Below are 18,411 nucleotides of genomic sequence, written 5' to 3'. Positions count from 1 at the left end.
CCATGGCCTCAGCCAGGCAAGGAGGGACTGTGCTGCCCCCCAAAGAGCAGAGCTGACCCCCCCTCGAAAGCAGAGCCCAGCTCCAAGCCCAGGTGAGGGGAACCGCAGCACTGACAAAACACAGCCTGTTAGGATGCACAGTGCCAAAGAAATAATTAGCAATCTTGGCCTAAATGAACTCATTAGCATCCCGGAGGAGGGGAGTGGTACCCTTGGATAACATTATTAAGGAGGTGGCATAATTGTGCCACACTTGTTGGAAGGATTCACCCTCCTCTCGGGGAAAGCCGAGAGACACAACTCCTGCTGTCCCCCTCTGCCCTCAGCGCGGGTTGGTGCTGGGTTTCTCCAGGCACCTCATTTTCCTCCTTTGTCCATTTCTTCCTGATTTATGAGGATCAGAGCAGGGGTCATCCCTTCTCACCCACCCCCTGCCAGCCAGCCAGGCGCAATCAGCCTCTTCCCTATTCTTATTTTTCACCGACTAATTGCTGCCTAGCCTGAAGCCTGGCTCTCCTGGCTGGCACATGGCTCTCCACCCCCAGCAGCTGGAAAAACCTCTTGGTCCCTCTATGGAGAGGGACCAGGACAGGCCTCCATCACACGGGTGAGATGGGTAGAGAGGATGAGCCACCAGCATCCCTGCTCTGCCCCAAAGATAAAGGGCCAGCTGTGCCAACAGCGAGATCTGCAGCTGGGGGCTCACCAGGAGGGAACTTTTCCACTGCCTTTTTGGAAGCAGCATTTTTTTGCTCTGGTTGGTCGACTCCTTTTGAGCCGGGCTGTTTGCTTTCAAACTGGAGTGAACTTTTCCCCGCCTGCCCCAACAGAGGGGACTATTCATCCCGGCTCCCCGCAGATAGGAACCGGGGTGGGTTATTTGCTGAAGGTGGGGACAAGCCAGCCTTTTAATTGCAGAGCCAGCGATGCTGTCCATGTCCAACAGCTGCGAAAGACACGGGGCAGGGCTACGCATAGACAGGCCGTCGAGAGGGCTCCGGGCACAGGGACTCGAGGCTTTCCCCCTCCCTCCAGAAACAAAACACTCACCTGTGCTCAAAGCACCGTGGCCTGGGCACAGCCCACGTGATGCCCACCCCAATGGCAGCGGGCTGTCACCAGGGCTTGCGGCAGTTTGGCAGTGAGCTGCTGTTCGAACAGGGCAGGGGACACCATATGGCTCCCCTCTCCCGCCATCCCCCGTGCCCGCCCTGCTCCAAAGCCTCTTGGTGACAACAGGGTGAAGAGGGGACAGCAGGGTGCTGAGCCCGCCATCCCCCATGCCCGCCCTGCTCCAAAGCCTCTTGGTGACAACAGGGTGAAGAGGGGACAGCAGGGTGCTGAGCAAGGGCTTGGTGACAAGTTGAACAGGGACATCAGGGCATCCTCTGGCTACGGTGCTAAGTGCCTCCCAAGCTGTTAGCAAGGAGAGACCCTCCCTCCAGCTTGTTTGGACCCCATCTGGGGTATACTGGGTCCAGTTTGGGGCTCTCCAGTCCAGGGCAGGCAAGCAGAGGTTAGCAAGATGGAGCAGAGGACACAGGAGAAGGTGGCTTTGCCCAGCAAAGCAGGACCTTACTGTCACTGGCAGCTACGCAAGAGTGAGGTGCAGAGATGATGCCAAGCTCTTCCCAAAGGAGTGACAGGGTGAGAGGTACAAGGTGCAACACTAAAACTTTCAATGTGATATTGGGGATTTGGTTTTAATCCACCATGAGGGCTGCTGAGCAGAACTAGAGAGGTTGTGCCCTCTCCACCCTTGGATCTGCTCAGCTGGACAAGGCTCGGAGCACCCTGCTCCAGCTGGCCGTGTGTTGGGCAGGGGACATGGACCAGCGACCCTCAGGTCCCTTCCCACCGACCCTGCTCCGGCTCCCCCATTACCATCGGCTCCTCCTCACGGCTCTCGCTGGAGTCCTCGGCTTTTCCCCGCCGTGCCGATGCCTGGGCTGCCGCCGGCCGCCGGCCGGGATCGGTCACCTCCCCCAGCCTCTCGCCATCTGCGAGGGGAGCAGAGGAAGGGGTGAGACCACAGCCACCCCCTCCCCATCCCAACACTACTCCTCTTCTGGGGACACCTCTCGCCCTGGCACAGGCAGGCGCTGCCACCGCCGCTGCTCCCAGCGAGGAGGGGCACATGCAGGGATGACAGCGGGGGGCTCTGGCTGCGATTCCCCTCATTACATTTGTACTAAGCAGCTTGCAGCAGCTTATCACCATCAGGTTTAATTACACCCCCCGCAGCCCAGCTCACGGCCCTTTACGTAAGAGACAGACGGGATAAGCTCCTGTGGGATCTCATTCCCATCCATCCTCAGGGAAGTGTCCTTGCTCCCCTCCCACTCTGGGCTCTGGCTCTCCCAGAGCATCCCATGGCACTGCCCAGAGCACACCAGCTCTGAGCCCCCCCCAGACATATTCTCCCCAAACCCACCTTCCCACCGCACCACAGTAAAGGCACCACTGCAAAGACCTCGCTAATGGGCTCATCACAGATGCCTTCATTACCGTGTGCTGCGTTAATTATTCCCAACCTACGGGCTCCCCTCTGCAGCTCCCACCCATCTTCCCCAGCTGCGGAGGGAGGCTTTATTTTAAGCCACCCTTGCATTACAATAACCGACTCCCCTCAAAATAATGGTGCGGATTTGGAAAATGTATTAGTTATTTGGGGCAGGGGGGGCACATCCCCTTTCTCTGCCAGAGCAGATGGGTGCCTCTAAACTTTTTAGACAGCGTCCCAAAACCTGGTGGGATGGAGGGAGTTTGCAGCTCAGCCGTCACCCCCGACGCCAGCACACGGCTCGGCTCTGCCTTTCAAACCACTGCCAAGGGAAGCTCCACACGACGCTCAGAGAGGTGGGTGTCCAAGAGCCACCGTGGTGAACAACCCTGGGTCCCCCCCAAAAACCAGCTGCCCCCATATCGCAATAAAGGGGAGCCCCAGACATCATCAGCAGTGGCACAGCCCCGTCCCCCAGCCACTGACATCGCGGCAAGGGGGTTGCTGACACCCTCCCAAGGGTACAGCAAGATGCCCCCCCCGCCCCTCCACACCCTCCCTCCCCCTACCAGCAAGTCCTGGGGGGCTCCCACCCCCACAAAGTGGAACAGCCTCAGTGGCTGCTGCGGTGGGAGCTGCCAGGGCGGTGAGGAGAGGCCTGGGGTGCCCCCAGAGCCCCCCGCCTCCCATGCCATTAGTATTCCAGCCACCGCACAGCCGGCGTCGCCTTGGAGATGGCAGCACAAATCCCATCCCCACCGCGAGGACAGGAAATTAAGCTCTAAAGCCCCTTCTTCAGCTCTCAGCCATTCTTCAGCCCCTGGCAGCTCCGACTCTCTCCTGGCAGCTCCCTGCCTCCCTCCAGCCACCCTCCTCCATCCCCGCATCCCTCAGGAGGGTGATGGGCTGCATCGCAGGGAGCAGTGGGACTGCATCCAGCTCTCATCTTCTCCGCTCTCAAGACACCCGCCCCCCCCCCCCCCCCCCCCCCATCACTCCCAGAGATGCTCCTGCAAGCACAGGCAGTGGAAATAAAGCTGATCCTTGCTGTGCCGAGGCTCTGGTATGGAGCGCTGGGGACAGCATTATTCCCCCACACACTGATCTGTGGATTAACCACAGCCACAAGGAGGAATTCAATGCTCCCAAGGGACCTGCCAAAGGATGGGATGCAGCAGCCAGCCCCACGGTACCCACTCAGGGCGTCTCTCCTAGCCTTGGAGGAGACAGATCCATCTCCCAAGGGATTTGCTGGCTCAGCACCCGTTTGCAGTGCAGGCTGGGGGTGCCGTGCTGCATGTCCTGCCCCAGGATGGACTAACCCCCTCTCTGGGTCTCTGCTGCCCAGCCCTGGGTGCTGGCGAGCAAACCTGAGCCAGCAGCGTCCCAGCTGCACCCACAGGGATGGGGGATGGTTGGACGTCGTCACCCCGCTTCGTTCAGCCCTTTTTGCTCACATCTGGGTACCGCACCCAGGTTTGGGCCCCTGCTGCAAGGCACTGGGTAAACCGGCGAGAGATTGATACAAATTGGAGCAAAGTGGGGAAAAAAACACATGCTGCGCCCAGCAAGGCTGTGGAAGCTCTATCCTTGGAGCCTCTCAAGACACAAAGCCACGGGCCCCCTGCTCTCTCTTCATCCCCATCACCCAGCTCCACCCTCATCAGGGATCCTCTCGAGCTCAAGCAACTCCTCTCAAGGAGCAGGACAGGGCTTGTGGTCCCTGCTCTGGTTTGCATCGAAATCAAACGCCACCGCTGCTCTGACAGGGTTTGAGTAACACCGAGGCTCAAAACCTGTGTGCCTTCAGCAAACCCCTCTCTCTTCCTGGTGGGAGGCAAGCGCTCACTCCGAGAGGCACCCGCATCCCAGGAGAAGTGAAAGCGCCAGCAAAGCCCCAGTAAGAGGCTTCCGTGCCAATGTTTATTCCCCTGCAATTTAAATATTGGATAGGACAGTCAAGGGCAGCCTTAGCCAAACATCCAAATGCTAATCAGCCTGTGTGGGAACTGCAAATAAATGCCTGCCTTGATAAGGGGAAGGAAAAGCCATCACCTTGTACCAGCGAGCATCACTTTGCTCCCCCAGAAGAACGGAGCCCCTTTGGTCTGGACCTCATCCCCACAAGAGAGGAGCAGGTCGGGGGGCACAGGAGGATGAGGAGGGAGAAAGCAGCGCTGGGAGGAAGGAAGGGTGCAGTTTGCCCCTGCTTGGTTTCCTCCTATGCATCCTCCCAGCCCAGCAAGACCCGTGAGCCATGCCCAGCCCAGCTGCTCCCCCCGCATCCCCTCCGGGACGTGCAGCCAGCACTGCTGTGGCGCTGATTCTGCTGGCCTGCCTCCTCCCCTCGCCCAGGGCCAGAAGAGCCATGTACGGGTGGGTAGCAGGGGCTGAGGCTGGGGGAAGGCCAGGAGGAGAGCAAGGGACCCACTTGCTTAGAGGACTGTGTTACCCGGGGGGATGCTCGGCAGGGATGCATTAAAAGCTCTCCCCCAGAGAGCGCAGGAGCCATGCTAACGCTTTCAGAGCCACCTCTGAATCACAGCAGCCTCCAGACACAGAGCCAGGGCCAGCAGCGCTCCTCACGATGAGGCCACGGGTGCAAGGGACCGACCCCATCGCACAGCACCGACCAGAGTGACGCCTCCCCAGCAGAGAGGAGCTTCCCCGTTATCACAGCCACACAGACCCCCGTGCCGCCTCCCCCTCGGCTGGGGAGCACAGAGGGCCTTTCAGCAGCACAACCCTGCCTCCCTGCCTCCACACCTCCCTTCTCCGCTGACGACACGCAGCTCGCTCACCCCAAACACAGCCCCTTTCTTCGGTTAGGGTTCGGAGCCGGGATTTCTCCTGTAGCTTTCTGGACCCTTTCCAAACCCTCCAACGTGGTTAGAGATGCCCCTCACTTACGCTTCCTCCCGTATCTCCTAATTGCTGCTAATGAGTCTCCCCTCTACAGTCACTTGCTGCAAGCTGACTCCGCTCTCACACCGTGCGCCCAGGCCAGTCACAGGACAAACCCTGACAGCCCGGCAGCACGGATGGGAGGGCGCCTACAAAAGGAGCAGGGCTGGGATTCCTAAAACCCCCAGTTCTGGCCCTCCAGCTGGATGCTCAGCCCCGATAAGCTCCGACTGCTCAACAGGAAGGATCCCACAGGCAGACATCAGGTGGGACAGGCTGGTCCTGGCCATCAGGGTGGAACGGATGGAGCCACTGGAGAGAAACCACAGGGATGGGATAGTGGTTGGGCAGCGCCTTGGCATGCTCTGCCCAGCTCCAGCTACAGCCATGGCTCTGCTGCCTGCCCCAGAGGTGCTCACCTGAGGATGAAACTCCCCGAGCAGCAGGTGAGAACTCTTTGGGGACGAAGAGCATCAGCTAAGTGGTGGGCACGGCACTGGAGGAGGCGGCAGCACTGCCCAGGACTTCACAACATCCTCCCATCCCACACAGCTCCTCAGTCAGGGTCCAAACCTGCTTCACTCCAGGCTGGTGAGCAATACTGAGCCCTTGGGGCCTCAGGGGTGAGACCGCTTCCTTCGGGAGAAGCCTCCAGCAGCAGCAGCTGCAGATCCTCAGGTATTTTTCTGACCCCAAAGGGCACCTGGGATCAGCCAGCGAGAGAGGAAACTATGCACCCCAGCCCCGCATGCCCAAGCACACTGGTTGGGTAGGATTAGGGGAACAGTTCCCGTGCAATCTCCTAGCCCTTTCCCAGCAAGCTGACCCTACAGAGTGGACGTGTGGAGTGATTCATCCCTCGCCAGGAGCCACATCCTGCTGAAACACAGCCCTCAGCAGGGCTGCCCACCCCCTGCCTGCCCCACACATCCCTGCCCAAGCCCAGCTGCCTGCAAAGCCCCGATAAAGATCAGGGGAGACGGCTGGGACCAGATAGGGCTGGAAAAATGATAACGTTCAAGCAGAAAATCATGTCTAAGCTCAAACCCCCCAGATCTTGTGCTGGGAGAAAAAAAAAAAAAAAAAAAAAAAAAGGGCAAAGCATTTAAGCTGCAATTTGGAAATGCCCCACAGGGCCACCCAGGAGCTGTGGTTTGGTTTCCCAGGCCCTGTGTCACCCGTGAAGGTCTGACACCTTGGCCAGCCTCCCCCTTGGAGGAGCACAGCATCGTGCCCCAGGGGACACAGCTGATGAGGACAGCCTGGCGGCGGGAGGAGATGCCCATAAATGCGAGGGAGCCCCAGCGTTGCTGCACACAGGAGCCCACAGTTCCCCACCAGCCATCCCAATGAGCAAGCCATGACTAGAGCAATGGAATAGGAGATGGATGGATTTAGCTCAGTCCTTCAAGAAATCCCCTCTGGTGTGACCATCTGCTCTCCTGTTATCCCATTCCTGCAGCAAAATCCACGCTGGATGGGAGCTGGGTGGGCAGAGCTGCCTCCAGTCCAGCTCGAGCAGCCTCACCATCATTCATCCCTGAAACACCAGTGGACTGGGCTGCAAGGGGTTTCCAAAACCATCCAGGTGTGTTCAGAGCTGCATCTTCACCTGGATCCCCACCTCCTGGCCCAAAGATGAGCTGAGAAGCAGCACCACCATCCATGCATAGAAGATGAGGAAAGGGAAGGAGAAACACAACCAGAGCCAGAGCTCAAGCATCCCCAACCATGCCAGGCTCTGTGGTCAAAACCCGAGCTGGAGGTGGGTTTCACTGCTCACACAAGCCTGGGTTTTGCTGCTCTCCTCAGCATCCCAAAGCTGCTCCCCAGCACATCCCGAAGCCGAGGGACGGGCAATGAGGGTAAGATGTGGGAAGAGCACTGGCCCTGGGCTGCCTCCCCTGAGGGATAACTTCATCCCACGCTGCACTTCCCAGCAACGCAGGGCTGCTCCCCCTTTTTGGCCTGGGGAAGGAGCCTACCAGAGTAGCCAGCTCCAATGCTCAAAAATCAGGCAAAGCCTTTGGAGGCTGGAAAACACAAGGGCCTGGGTTAATTCCCTTTATTCCCGCTGCCAGCTGCTGCAGGAGACCGCTGAGGGACCTTCACGGGCACGTGCCACTTCCTCGCCTTCCTGGGCAAATACAGATACAAGAGGAAAGGCCAGGGAGGAGCTGGGAGGGATGGATGCCCTGCATCTCTGTGCCGTGAGGAAGCACTGCTCAGGAATGTGCTGGCAACACCGTGACAACACTGTGAAAGTCAGGATGCTGAGGACCAGGTTTCAGGCATGCCGAGCACCCCAAGTCTAAGCTGACATCTTTTGAAATCCACCACTCAAGCAAGGTCTGTGCATGTCCTGGCTGCTCCTGATCTCTGAACTTCTGCAGGATGTTTTTGAGCTCTCTGAATCCAGAGGGAGAGGAGGAGGACAAAGCTTCTCCAGCATCCAGTCCAGCCACTCCGAGTCCATCCTCACAGCTGGGAAACATCACAAAGCTTCTGTAAAGAAAGCCCAGCCCACCCATCCCATCTCTCCCCATGAAGCAAAGAGAACTCAAACCCTACCAAACCAATGACCTCACAAAGAAAGTGGGGGAATACACCAGCCCTGCTCTTGGGAAAAGCCTGGTGGTGGAAAGAGAGGGGACAGAGCCTCACTCGTGGTAGCATGTGAAGCTACAACCATGCCAAAGGGGAACGCCAAGTTCCCAGCGAGATTTAGTACCCTTGTTGGGAGGATGCAGCAAAAGAGGGATGAAGGCAGCAACCCGAACCAGAAGACAGGCCAGAGATGCAGCGAGCAGGCGAGCAGCTCAGGGAGGACCATCCCGAGGACCTGCCAGGGGTTCAGGGGATAGAAAAGAAGGGCAGCAAGAACAGACACCAGATCCGCAGCTGCAAAAGCGACAGGGTTAAACTGGGTTTACACCCCCAGCAAATTCAAGGTGATCTCTCCCTGCCTTCAGAGCTTGGTCGCCAGTAACAAATTAATCCCAAACCACATCAGGACGCAGGGCAGAGTGATGGCTGGGAGGTGCCCACCTCTGCAGGAGCTAGCAGAAAGGAGAAGTGCCCTCCCCAGGGCTCTGGTGCCCATCCTCAGATCCCAGGGAGCTGCTAACACTGCTGTTTGCCCCTGCAACGTAAATGGTGGCATCCCTCTGGCCATGCAGGATGCTCCCAGGATGCTGCCACCGGGCAGAAAACCGAGCCCATCCCCTGGTGCTCAACCCCTGAGGGCTGAATGGGGGCACCCTGCCGTGACAGGGCTCGGTGGGAGCAGAAGGAGCAGCAACATGAAGCGAGGTGACATTTAAACTCAGATACAACTGCAGCAAAGGCGGCGATGTCGATGTTTTTATTAAACCCACTGGTTTAATTACCGACAGCCCCGTGCTCTCCAGCACAGACACAGCCTCCAAGTCAGCCGCTGGAGAAGAGATGCATAAGCATCCCTCCACCAAGCCTCCTAACAAGCTCTTAAGCAATTATAATTAGCCAGCAAGGAGTCAATATTGCAAACCTCCTTCCACGACTGCAAAAACACAGCGCTGCCCCCGGGGAAAACCCCACCGTGCTGCCTGCTCCAGGGCACCAGGGGAACCCAGGCAGCGGGTGCTCACAGGGGCCGGGTGACAGCTGGGTGACAGCAGACGATGTTGATGGCACCAAGGTGAATGGGGCTTGTGACCAGTATGGGGGTGCAGGATCAGACCACTGGCCAACACTTCCCTGCCTCCTTCGGTCACTCTTGCCTGCTTAGGTGCAGATTTTACCCACCACTGGCCGAGAAAAAGGTTTTGTTTCAGTCCTGGGTCACCACCTCAAGGAACAGATGCCTCACCAAGGAAGCCAGAGGAGCGAGGGGATTTTTTTCCATCCTCCCTCAAACCAATCCGTTTCATGCTGTTTACCCACTCTGTGACAACCCTCTCGGCTGGAGCAATGGAAATCGATGCGGAATTGCTCAGGGCTGGCGATGGAGCTGCCATGAGACCACTCGAACTGACAAACACCCACTGACAGAGGCAGCCCCAACACTTCCACGCTCAGCTCAGGGTCCCAAATCCCTCCTGTGTAGTGACAGCACCCAGATCTCCCCCATCTTCCCCCAGCTCACACCTCACCACGCATCTCCCCATCGGCTCCAGCATCTTTTCATTCTGCACCAGCTCCAAAGTGAACCAGAGCAGCTCTGGCCAGACCACGCTCCCATCCCTCCGCCCTGCCCATACGAACAGGGATGATGCTCACTCACAGCCGTTGGCACAAAGATTTCGATTCCTGGGACGTAGCCTCTGGAAAAGGTTGCTCGTAGCCTGCGATGTGCTGAGAATCAGGCAGGATTCATTTCACACTAAAAATATTTCAGCCTCCACGCTGCCCTGCAGACAGCCCGCGGGGTTCACCGTTTCACCTGCCAGCTTTCCAACCCGTCTCAGCCAGCATCTGGCTGATCACCACCAGCCCCAAGTGCTTTGAACCTTCCCTTTATCTTTAATTTGGCCGTGAATTCGGCTGAACTCTAACCGTTTGCAGAGACCATCCGCTCCCGTTTAGGCTCCCCCTAAAATCCTCCTGCACTCACACTCGTGCGGTCCCCACTGATCAGCAGCCGGCTCCCACCCGGCTCCTTGCTCAGCCAAAATCCTTCCTCGGCTGCCAATACCTTGGGATAGCTGCTTGCCCCCTCCCCAAAGAGCAGCTCCAGAGAGGCCCGGCCAGGGCACAGCACAGGGAAGGGATGGGGCGGGGGGAGATGCATGGCGGTGCTGGGAAGGATAAAGCTCCCAAACACCAATGCAAAGAGCTCCTGGTGCTTGGGAACAGCCTGTACCACGGGGCGCGGGAAGTGCTTCACCCTCCCCGAGCATCTCCAGATGCGCAGCGGCTACACCTCTGGAGCGGAGCGTTTGCCTAATAAAAAGGCGATACCCCTGCCCCAGCCCTTGCAGCTCCCACCTCCAGGCCCGGGATGGCTGACACACATGTCACCCCCCTAGACACCCTTCTGGGTGACCCCCGTGGCACCTCCCAGTGCAGCCATGTCCACCTCAACGCCTGCTGCCAGAGCAGCACCATCCCGGTGCTGTCACGGGCTCGGAGGGCACCGAGCCAGCCGGCTGCGGGACAGGGCTGTGTGGCACTGCCACAGCCGGTGCCGGCATGCCAGGACCCACCTGCTCCTCGCCCCCCTCCGCCACCGCGCTCCCTCAATCGCCCCTTTGATGCCGAAGCCGGCAGCACAGAGAGGGCTGTGACCGCGGCCATGCAGCTGGCACCCGGCTGCGGCTGCGCTCGCCTCCTGCATCCCTCCCAGCCCAGCGGACACCGGCATGAGCAAAGGGCACTGCCACGCCAAATCCCTCAGGATACCGATGCCGTGCTGGATGAGCAGAGCTACAGGTCCTTCCGCATCCTCTCTAGGATGCCCTGAATTGCAGGGCAAGGCCGAAGGAGAAATGCCATGCAGCCGAGGGACCGGCTGCCCCTGCACCTGGACCGCCGGGCTTTCCAGAGGCCCCTTCCACAGGGATCTGCCCTTCTCCCAGCCACCGAGGTGGTGACCGGTGACCCCAGCTCGCTGCAGAGTGCAACAGCTCCGCACTTAAAGGAGACTTCAAAAGAAGCCCCCAGAGGAGGAAACGGCATACAAAATTAATTGACAGCAAATGCCTACATTAAAAGAGATGGAGAATATTTTTTCATGGGGTTGTTTTATGTCTTTTTTTATGTTTTTGAAAGGACTTGGAAGAGGCTGAAGAGTGATGAAGGGATACAGTGCTTTGCTCTCCTCTGCCGTTCTGCAGGGACCCCAGCCACAAACAAGCCCACAACATCCTCTCCTTGGCGAGGGACCTTGCAATTTCCAGGAGGGCAAAGCAAAGAGCGAAGCATCCCTAGAAATAAAGTTGCATCCCTGCTCCTGCTGCTGCACGCTCAGTGCCGGAAATCCTGGGGCACACAGGGTGAATCCCCAGGGATCTGATCCCACCCTCACCCACCCCACATGAATATTCCGGGCAGAGGGAGCCGGACCCAGGGTTATAAAACCCTTTTCCCTGCATACAGGATCAGATCGGAGCTCCCCCCACGTCCCGCTTTACTGGTCATGGCTGTGGGCAAGGGAACCGGCTCCCACACAGCTCGGGACGCCCGCGCTGTCACTCCAGTTTGCCATGACCCCGAGGACACATGGCTGGAGCAGGGACAGGATCAGGCCCAGGCCCCTGGTGCCCCCCACTGCTGGGTGCATCAGAGCAAGCCCTCAGGCCCCCAAGGCCAGCGGGAAGGCTGAGCTCAGGGTAAATCACCCCGGCACAACCCGTTTGTTTTTGCTTGGCTACCAAGCCCCGCAGCTCCCCACCTCCCCAGCCCAAGGGGCTCTTCTGGAAGCCCCATGGATGCCAAGGGAGCTAGATCACAGCCTAGCTGGGGAGGCGATGCTGCGGGGCGGCTCAAAGCCAGCCATGCCTCTGAAGAGCTGCATTTTTGCCTTTGAATAACCCAAAATAGGCACGTGCCAAGTTTTTTTCCATACTTCTCCCCCATCACCTGCCAAAAAGCCCCGGGATGCCCGCAGCCCCTCCCCATAAAGGACAGGGCTTGCTTGTCCATCCACCCGCCTCCTTTTCCATCCGGCTCCCCCTTGGCAGGTCCGGTGCGGTGACAAAGGGCCGATTGAGGGCAGAGGGGCACCTGAGCGGAGCAGGGCAAGGAGCCCAGGGCAAGCGGGCCACAGCCCAGCAAGGGAGATGAGGGCTGGAGGGCTTCCCAGCTGGAGAAAACTGTCCCAATGGCACCGACAGCAGCCCGTTCCCCTGGCTCCAAAGCTCCCTTTTCAGACCAGCCTGCCCCGGCAGCAGGACCCCATGCTGAGCGGGGGTCCGTGCACAGAAGGCAACCATTCCTAGCAGGGGCGGGAGAGGGGGAGCAATGCCAAAAGACATTAAAGCAGCACCCAGCCTGCTCTCAAAGCCCGCTGCCCTTCCTCTTCAAAGGGCTCTTTCTCATCCTCTTCCCTACCTGCTCCCAGCATTCCTGACAAAAGGGATGAAACCCACCGTGGTTTGCAGCGTTTCAGCCTCTCAATTAAAATCAACGGATACATCGCCACACGTTATCCCCCGCAGCTCAGGGAAAGGCTGCTGCACGCCATCCCAGACCTCGCTCCTGCTCTCCCTGCACACCCCATCCCGGAGGACAGGTCCCCAGGGAGGGACAGGCAAGGGCACTAGGCTCTGTGGGCAGCGCTGGGCTGAGTGGAACAAAGACCCTCCAACCGGTCACTGTCCCCGGCTCGGGGTGGTTTGGAGACCCTCCGGGCCACGGCAGAGCAGCGTCCCCGGCTCCGCACGCCAGCAGCTCTTCTTAGAGTTCACGAGGGCACACGGGCCGGCAGCACCGTGCCCGGTGGGTATCGAAGCCCGGCTGGGTTTTCCTCCCAGATGGCCCCACTTTAGCCACAAATTGCCTTTAGCACCCTCAGCACGCATCCTGCACTCCCCGAGTTGCAAAACCCTCCCAGCACCCAGCTCCCAGCACCAGCACTCATTCAGCACGGGCAATACCACACCCCCCCATCCCCCCTGCGCCAAATCACTGCCCTGGTGAGATGGCTGCTGGGGGTGCAGGACCAGCCCCCCCACACCCCTGCTAAGAGCCATTTTTGATTTTTACTGTAATTTTTTCCCCTTTCTTCCTTTCTATTTTTTCCCCTTTCCACCTGGCATGCCAGTATTTCCACCCCATTGACTCAGAGCGGTTTCCAGCCGGGAGAACACCGTAATGGCCTCATTATTTCAGATGAGGAATCTGTGTGTTCAATTAGGCAGAGAAGGGTAATTATCTACTTGTAGAAGATAAGAAAAGGGGGGGTATTTTATCAGGGACATAGTACCAGCACGGCTCCTGGCTGAGTCCCCAGATGCTCCAGCTCCATGTGCGACCGCTGGCTGGGCCCAGGGGACACAGGTACCCCCAAACAGTCCCCCCATGCCTTCGTCATGCTCCCCAATACGCACAGACCCCACTGCCACCACTTTGCCTGCTCCTCCCCACCTTACAGCCCCCCCAATCTGCCAAAAAGCCTCACGCCCTGCACCTTCAGCCTCCAGGAAGTATACCTGCTGGGTGACACTTCATTTAATGAGTAATTAACCTTTTTTTCATACATCCTCTGCCAGCTGCCGCAAGCCGGGCAGCATCCTCAGCAGCTGGCAGACAGGTTCTGGCTCACAGTGCCCAAAAAAGATAAGTTATCTCCAAACCTCAGACACCTTTTGGTGCACAGGCCCTCAAAGTGATGCTGAAGAGCTGTGCATCCTCCCCAGCCACCTCTGCCCCTCTAGGGACAAGTGTCCCCCCAATCCCTACAGAATCTGGGACCAGGACACACCAGAGCTCCCTGCAGCAGGGACCCAGACAAGAGAGATCCCACAGCCCCAGGGATCAGGGAGGAGGAAAGAGACACAGGAGCCCGGAGGGCACAGTGACCCCCAACTCCCCCCAACTTGCTCGCCCCAGCCCAGGGACACCCATTAAGCCCAGGGGAATATCAGGAACTGGCTGCTTTCCATCGGGAAGGCAATGCATGCCAACAGCTGTGCTCCATCACCAGCTTGGGAGACGTCTCCTACAAAAGTTGAGAGATGGAGAAAAGCAAAGCCCATCCCCACCACAGTGGGAAACCTGGCCAAGGGAAGCAAGCTTTTCACCCCCCCAGCATGGCACAAAGGCAGCTTCAACACGAGTGAGGCAAAGGGGAAAAGCATCTCCCGGTAGAGGGGGGCTGCCCCAGCACCCTCCTCCAGCACAGCTCTGCCTGTCAGCTCCCCCCCAGCTCAGCCCCAAACCCTTCCCTCTCCCCCCAAACTCTCACACCAAGCTGCTTCTTGAATATTTTTTTTCTCAGATATATTTTTTTATCCCACCACACACACACGCTTTTTTTTTAATTCATTCAATATTTTCCCAACTAAAATGCTCCGTGGCTCTCCTACTCCAGTTCCCCACCAGGTTGCAGCAGCAGGACTAGGGTCCATCTACGAGTGACCGAATCCCTTCCCCAGCCTCCACCCAACCCCTCCCCATCATCTTGCTTCCAAAAAGGCTCAGCAGGACCTAAACTCTGGCTTTGCCACACGCTTGCCCAGGCTCTAGGCACCGACTGGAAAATACCAGTGCAAGGAGCAGCATCTCCCCAGAGTGCGGTCCTGAACAGCGAAAGGCATGATCCAGCCTAGGTGAGGTCCAGCTTCCCCTGGGGAAGACCCACCTCCCCACACCCCAGCCAGAGAAGATGCCCGTGCAGCACACGGCAAGGGACAAATCCACACCGCGCCGCCGGACCAGCAGAAAACACCACCAGCGCGCAGTCCTTGCCCAGCACCTCCCAAGCCATGATCCCACAGTGCCGTCCCCCCCTCCTGCGGACCCTCTTCTCCCCCTGAGCCTCACACCAACCCCACGGGCCCACAGCCATTCAGCTGCAGCTGCAGGGCTTCGCACCTCCGGCTGCCGCCGCAGACCCCGGCCCGTGCAGAGCATCCCGAGGGGCCGGCTGGGATACAGGGCATGCAGGGAGGAGGTGGGGGAGAGCAGGAACAGGCACCCACTGGCTTCACCTCCTCTAAACACACCCAGGGAAGGCACCGGCACACAGACATCACTCTATGCATCCTCCCCAGCTGAAGCCCGGAAAACCTCACCCTCGCCCTCGCACCCTGACGGCCGGAGGGACGCGGAGCCGCGCAGCACAGCCAGCCAGCCGCAGGGCCGGCGACCCTGCACCATCTCCCCCCGCCCAGGCTGCCAGCCCAGCAGAGGAAGGCTGGGCCCACGCTGACACCAGGGCAAGCGGCGGTGCAGGGCAGCTCAGGCTCCTCTAACTTGTGGCTTTGCCATTAAGCACGACCCTGCAGCCGAGAGAAGAAAACAAGCGGTGCAGCCTCCCCACAGCCCCTCCTTTGAGGCAATGCACAAGCAGCCTCATTTCCTGCTTCTCTTATTAGCATTATCCCGATTTTACCATAAGGCCCCAAAATTTGCAGGATCATGCTGCTGCTACAGTTGGAAACTTTGGGTTTGCCAGCCGAGAGCCTCCCGCGGCCCCAGAACTGCTCTGAGACGCTTGGGAAAGCCACGTCTTGCCTAAATAAGCACTAACTCTCATTTCTTTCTGATTTTTTTTTAGGACAAAAACCGCTAGGTGAGTTCAGTCCAACCAGGAACGTTACACCTCAAGTTGCACCCAGCAAATATTCCCTGCGGTTCTATGCCCCCCCGAGAAGCCCCCAGGATCTGCAGGGTAAAGCCAGGAGGAATTCAGCACGAAGCCAAACCACAGAGTGAGCGCTGGCACCTGCCCCTCCAGATTAGACCCGCCAGAGCATCCTGACGGCATCCCGACAGCATCCCAATGGCATCCTAGGGCGTCATCCAGGCTCGGAGGAGGATGGATTATTTTTTTTTTTTCCCAGAGAAGCACAGGCTGAGAAAGTGTCGGGCAAGGATGGGAGGGCTGGGTTCGCCCCTTCCAGGCAGCGACAGGCAGCTATAAATGGCCTTCTTTGTCATCGCAGCCAAAGCGCCGGTGGAAAAATGAGGACAGAGCCGGGGGAACGAAGCCCCCCGGCTGGGTTTGGGGTCCCTTCTGGGTCTCCCCCAGTCCCTGCAGGTGCAGCACCAGGGCGCAGTGCCCGCGGTGGGGTCCCACTCCCCCCAAACCCGCCCGGGCGATGCAGGTCCCCCCCGTGGGGGTCCCCCCCGTGGAAAGGGGATGCCCTGGGAGCCCAGCACAGTGGGTGGCACCCACCGCCCTTTTGGGTGGGACCGGACCCCCAAACCCCAGCGAAGCCTCGCATGGCGCGGTGATGGCAGCCGAGGGGGTCCCCCGGGTGCTGCCCCCGGCTGAAGGGGGGGTGCCCCTACCCGACACCCCCCCCCCCCCCCCCGTTACCTCTACCGTAGGCGAAGGGGAGGCGCAGGGCGCGGCCCTGGCGCACCAGGCTGATGTGGAGGTAGGTGAACCAGACGGCGAAGGTGAGCAGCACTAGCAGCAGCAGCAGCTTCAGCTGCTTCCGGAGCTTCTTCACCGGGAGCCGCGGCATACTGCCGCCCGCATCGCCCCCCCCGCCGCCGGCCTAGCCCCGGCCCATCGGGCCCCCCGCCCGCCCAGCCCGCTCGCTACGGGCCGGCTGCGAGGGCAGCGGGGCGGCTCGGCGCCGTGCCCCCCGTCTGCCCGGTGCATCGCCGCCGCCCCGGCACCCGCGGGTGGGGGAATGAATGAGCGGAGCCGCGGCGGGACGGGGGGGGCGCTGCGGGACGGACCCGCCCCGGCGGCGCTGGGGCCACGCCCCCTCATCCAGAGCGGCGGCACCACCGGCCAATCGCGGGGCGCCAAGCCTGGGACCGGCGCCAATGGGGGCCCCGCGGGGGTGGAGCCTGCGGAGGCGCCGCGCGTCTCCAAGCCAACGGGCCGGCAGCCCCGCGAGGTTCCGCGGGCCAGGCCATGCTGGGGTGGGGGGGAATCGTGGCCCCGGCCCCGGCCCCGGCCCCGGCCCCGGCCCCGGCCCCGGCCCCGGTCCCGGTCCCTACACGGCGGGAGGGCGGCACGGTGGCGGAGACGGGAGAGTAAGGTCTCTCCGTGCCGCTGGGGCCGGCGGGGCGGGTGACGCGGGCCGCGGCAGGGCCGCCCCCCGACCCCTCTCCCCCGCGGCGGGGATGGTACGTTCCAGCGCGGCTGCGGCGGGGTCTGCGGGGCCGGGGCCGGTCCGCGGGGCCGGGGTGGTACCCCCCGGTCTCACCCCGCCGGGGCAGGGACCCCCCCCGGGGCTGCGGGACTCCCCGGTCCCCCGCCGGGGTACGGATCCCCCACTCGGGGCTGCGGGACCCGCCGAGGCAGAGACACCCCCCGGGGCTGCGGGACCCCCCGCCGGGGCTGGGACCCTGGGGGCTGTCTGCAAGCGCGAGGTCTCACCCAGTGCAAAGCCTACCAGTAATTAACAATAAAGGCTTAATTACGCTGATGGTGAGAGGCTCGGGGCCAGGCTGAGACCGGCCACAACTCACGGCACCGATGCGCAGGCGGCTGCTCCCTCTGCAGAGCGGGCGGGATAGCGGAGCGTTCCACGTTCCAGCCTCCTTTCCCGCTCCGCAAGCTGAGGCTGCAGCTCCTCCTCGCTGCGGCCCGGGGCTGGGGCAAACACACGGCAGAAATCGGTTATGAGAGACAAAAAAGTAACGTTCACGGCTGGGAAGACTAGAGGGCACCAGCACTCGGGTTTGCATTTCTCCGCGCTCAGCTCCCTTAAGGATGTGGAAGGTTAATTAGCTTGTAATTAAGCCCAATTTAGACAAACACGTAGAGCAAAAGCTCGAGCAAGCCGGGGCGGCGGGGGGCTTGCAGGGCTGCCCCAGCCGGAGGAGGAGTAGGAGGTGGCCAGGACGAAGGGGGTCTCTGTGCAGGCTCTCCCAGCAGATGTGGAAGATGCACATCTGGGGATATTAAGCTGCTGTTGCCCCCAATTTTTGCACCTCTGCAGCAAAGGGAGCAGCAGGCCGTGGGCTGGGCATGGCGGCTGGCACAGCCTCTGGCCGGGGCACCGGGGCTCAGCCTCTCCCTGCCCTGCCAGTAGCCCTGGCAGGTTTTGGAACGCCAGAAGCATCTCCCAGAAAATTCATGCCGACCAAGGAGAGCAGCTGGGACGCCATGTATAGACTTACAAGAGCAAATATTCCTGTGCGTAACGCATCCTAACCCAGCTGTGGCCCTGGAACATGGGGGTCCCGCCGCCCACAGTTGGCCGGGGACAAGTGACTGGGCTGAGCTGCACGCCAGGATGACACCACGCCAAGCATCAAACCTTCACAGCACAGCCACCACGGTGCCGGGGTGCTGGAGCTAGTTGGGAAGATGGCAGTCACCCTCGCACCTCTGGGGCTGCCGGCACAGGCACTTGGCCTCCCAGTGCCCCAAGCAACCCGGCAAGACCCCG

General features: G+C 60.2%; 1 protein-coding gene across 2 annotated transcripts in view; it reads right to left on the bottom strand.

Moving 5' to 3' along the window:
- B4GALNT4 (beta-1,4-N-acetyl-galactosaminyltransferase 4) overlaps positions 1 to 16,966 on the bottom strand; it is a 30,958-nt gene extending 13,992 nt beyond the window's left edge. The window contains exons 1-2 of one of the 2 annotated variants that reach the window (XM_080405013.1): positions 16,374 to 16,966; positions 1,885 to 2,000 (exon numbers count right to left, since the gene is read on the bottom strand). In XM_080405013.1, coding sequence (XP_080261139.1) covers positions 1,885 to 2,000; positions 16,374 to 16,524 — 267 coding nt within the window. In that variant the 5' untranslated portion in view covers positions 16,525 to 16,966. Of the gene's footprint in view, positions 1 to 1,884; positions 7,498 to 16,373 lie in introns of those variants that run through there. The other variant, XM_080405012.1, reaches the window with a different exon arrangement.
- Between the last annotated feature and the right edge of the window lie 1,445 nt (positions 16,967 to 18,411).

This window comes from Falco punctatus, assembly GCF_963210335.1.
Source record: "Falco punctatus genome assembly, chromosome: 10".
In the NCBI taxonomy this organism is placed as follows: Eukaryota; Metazoa; Chordata; class Aves; order Falconiformes; family Falconidae; genus Falco; species Falco punctatus.
The sequence above is the reverse complement of the archived record's forward strand: the minus strand, read 5'-3'. Positions and strand labels throughout refer to the sequence as shown.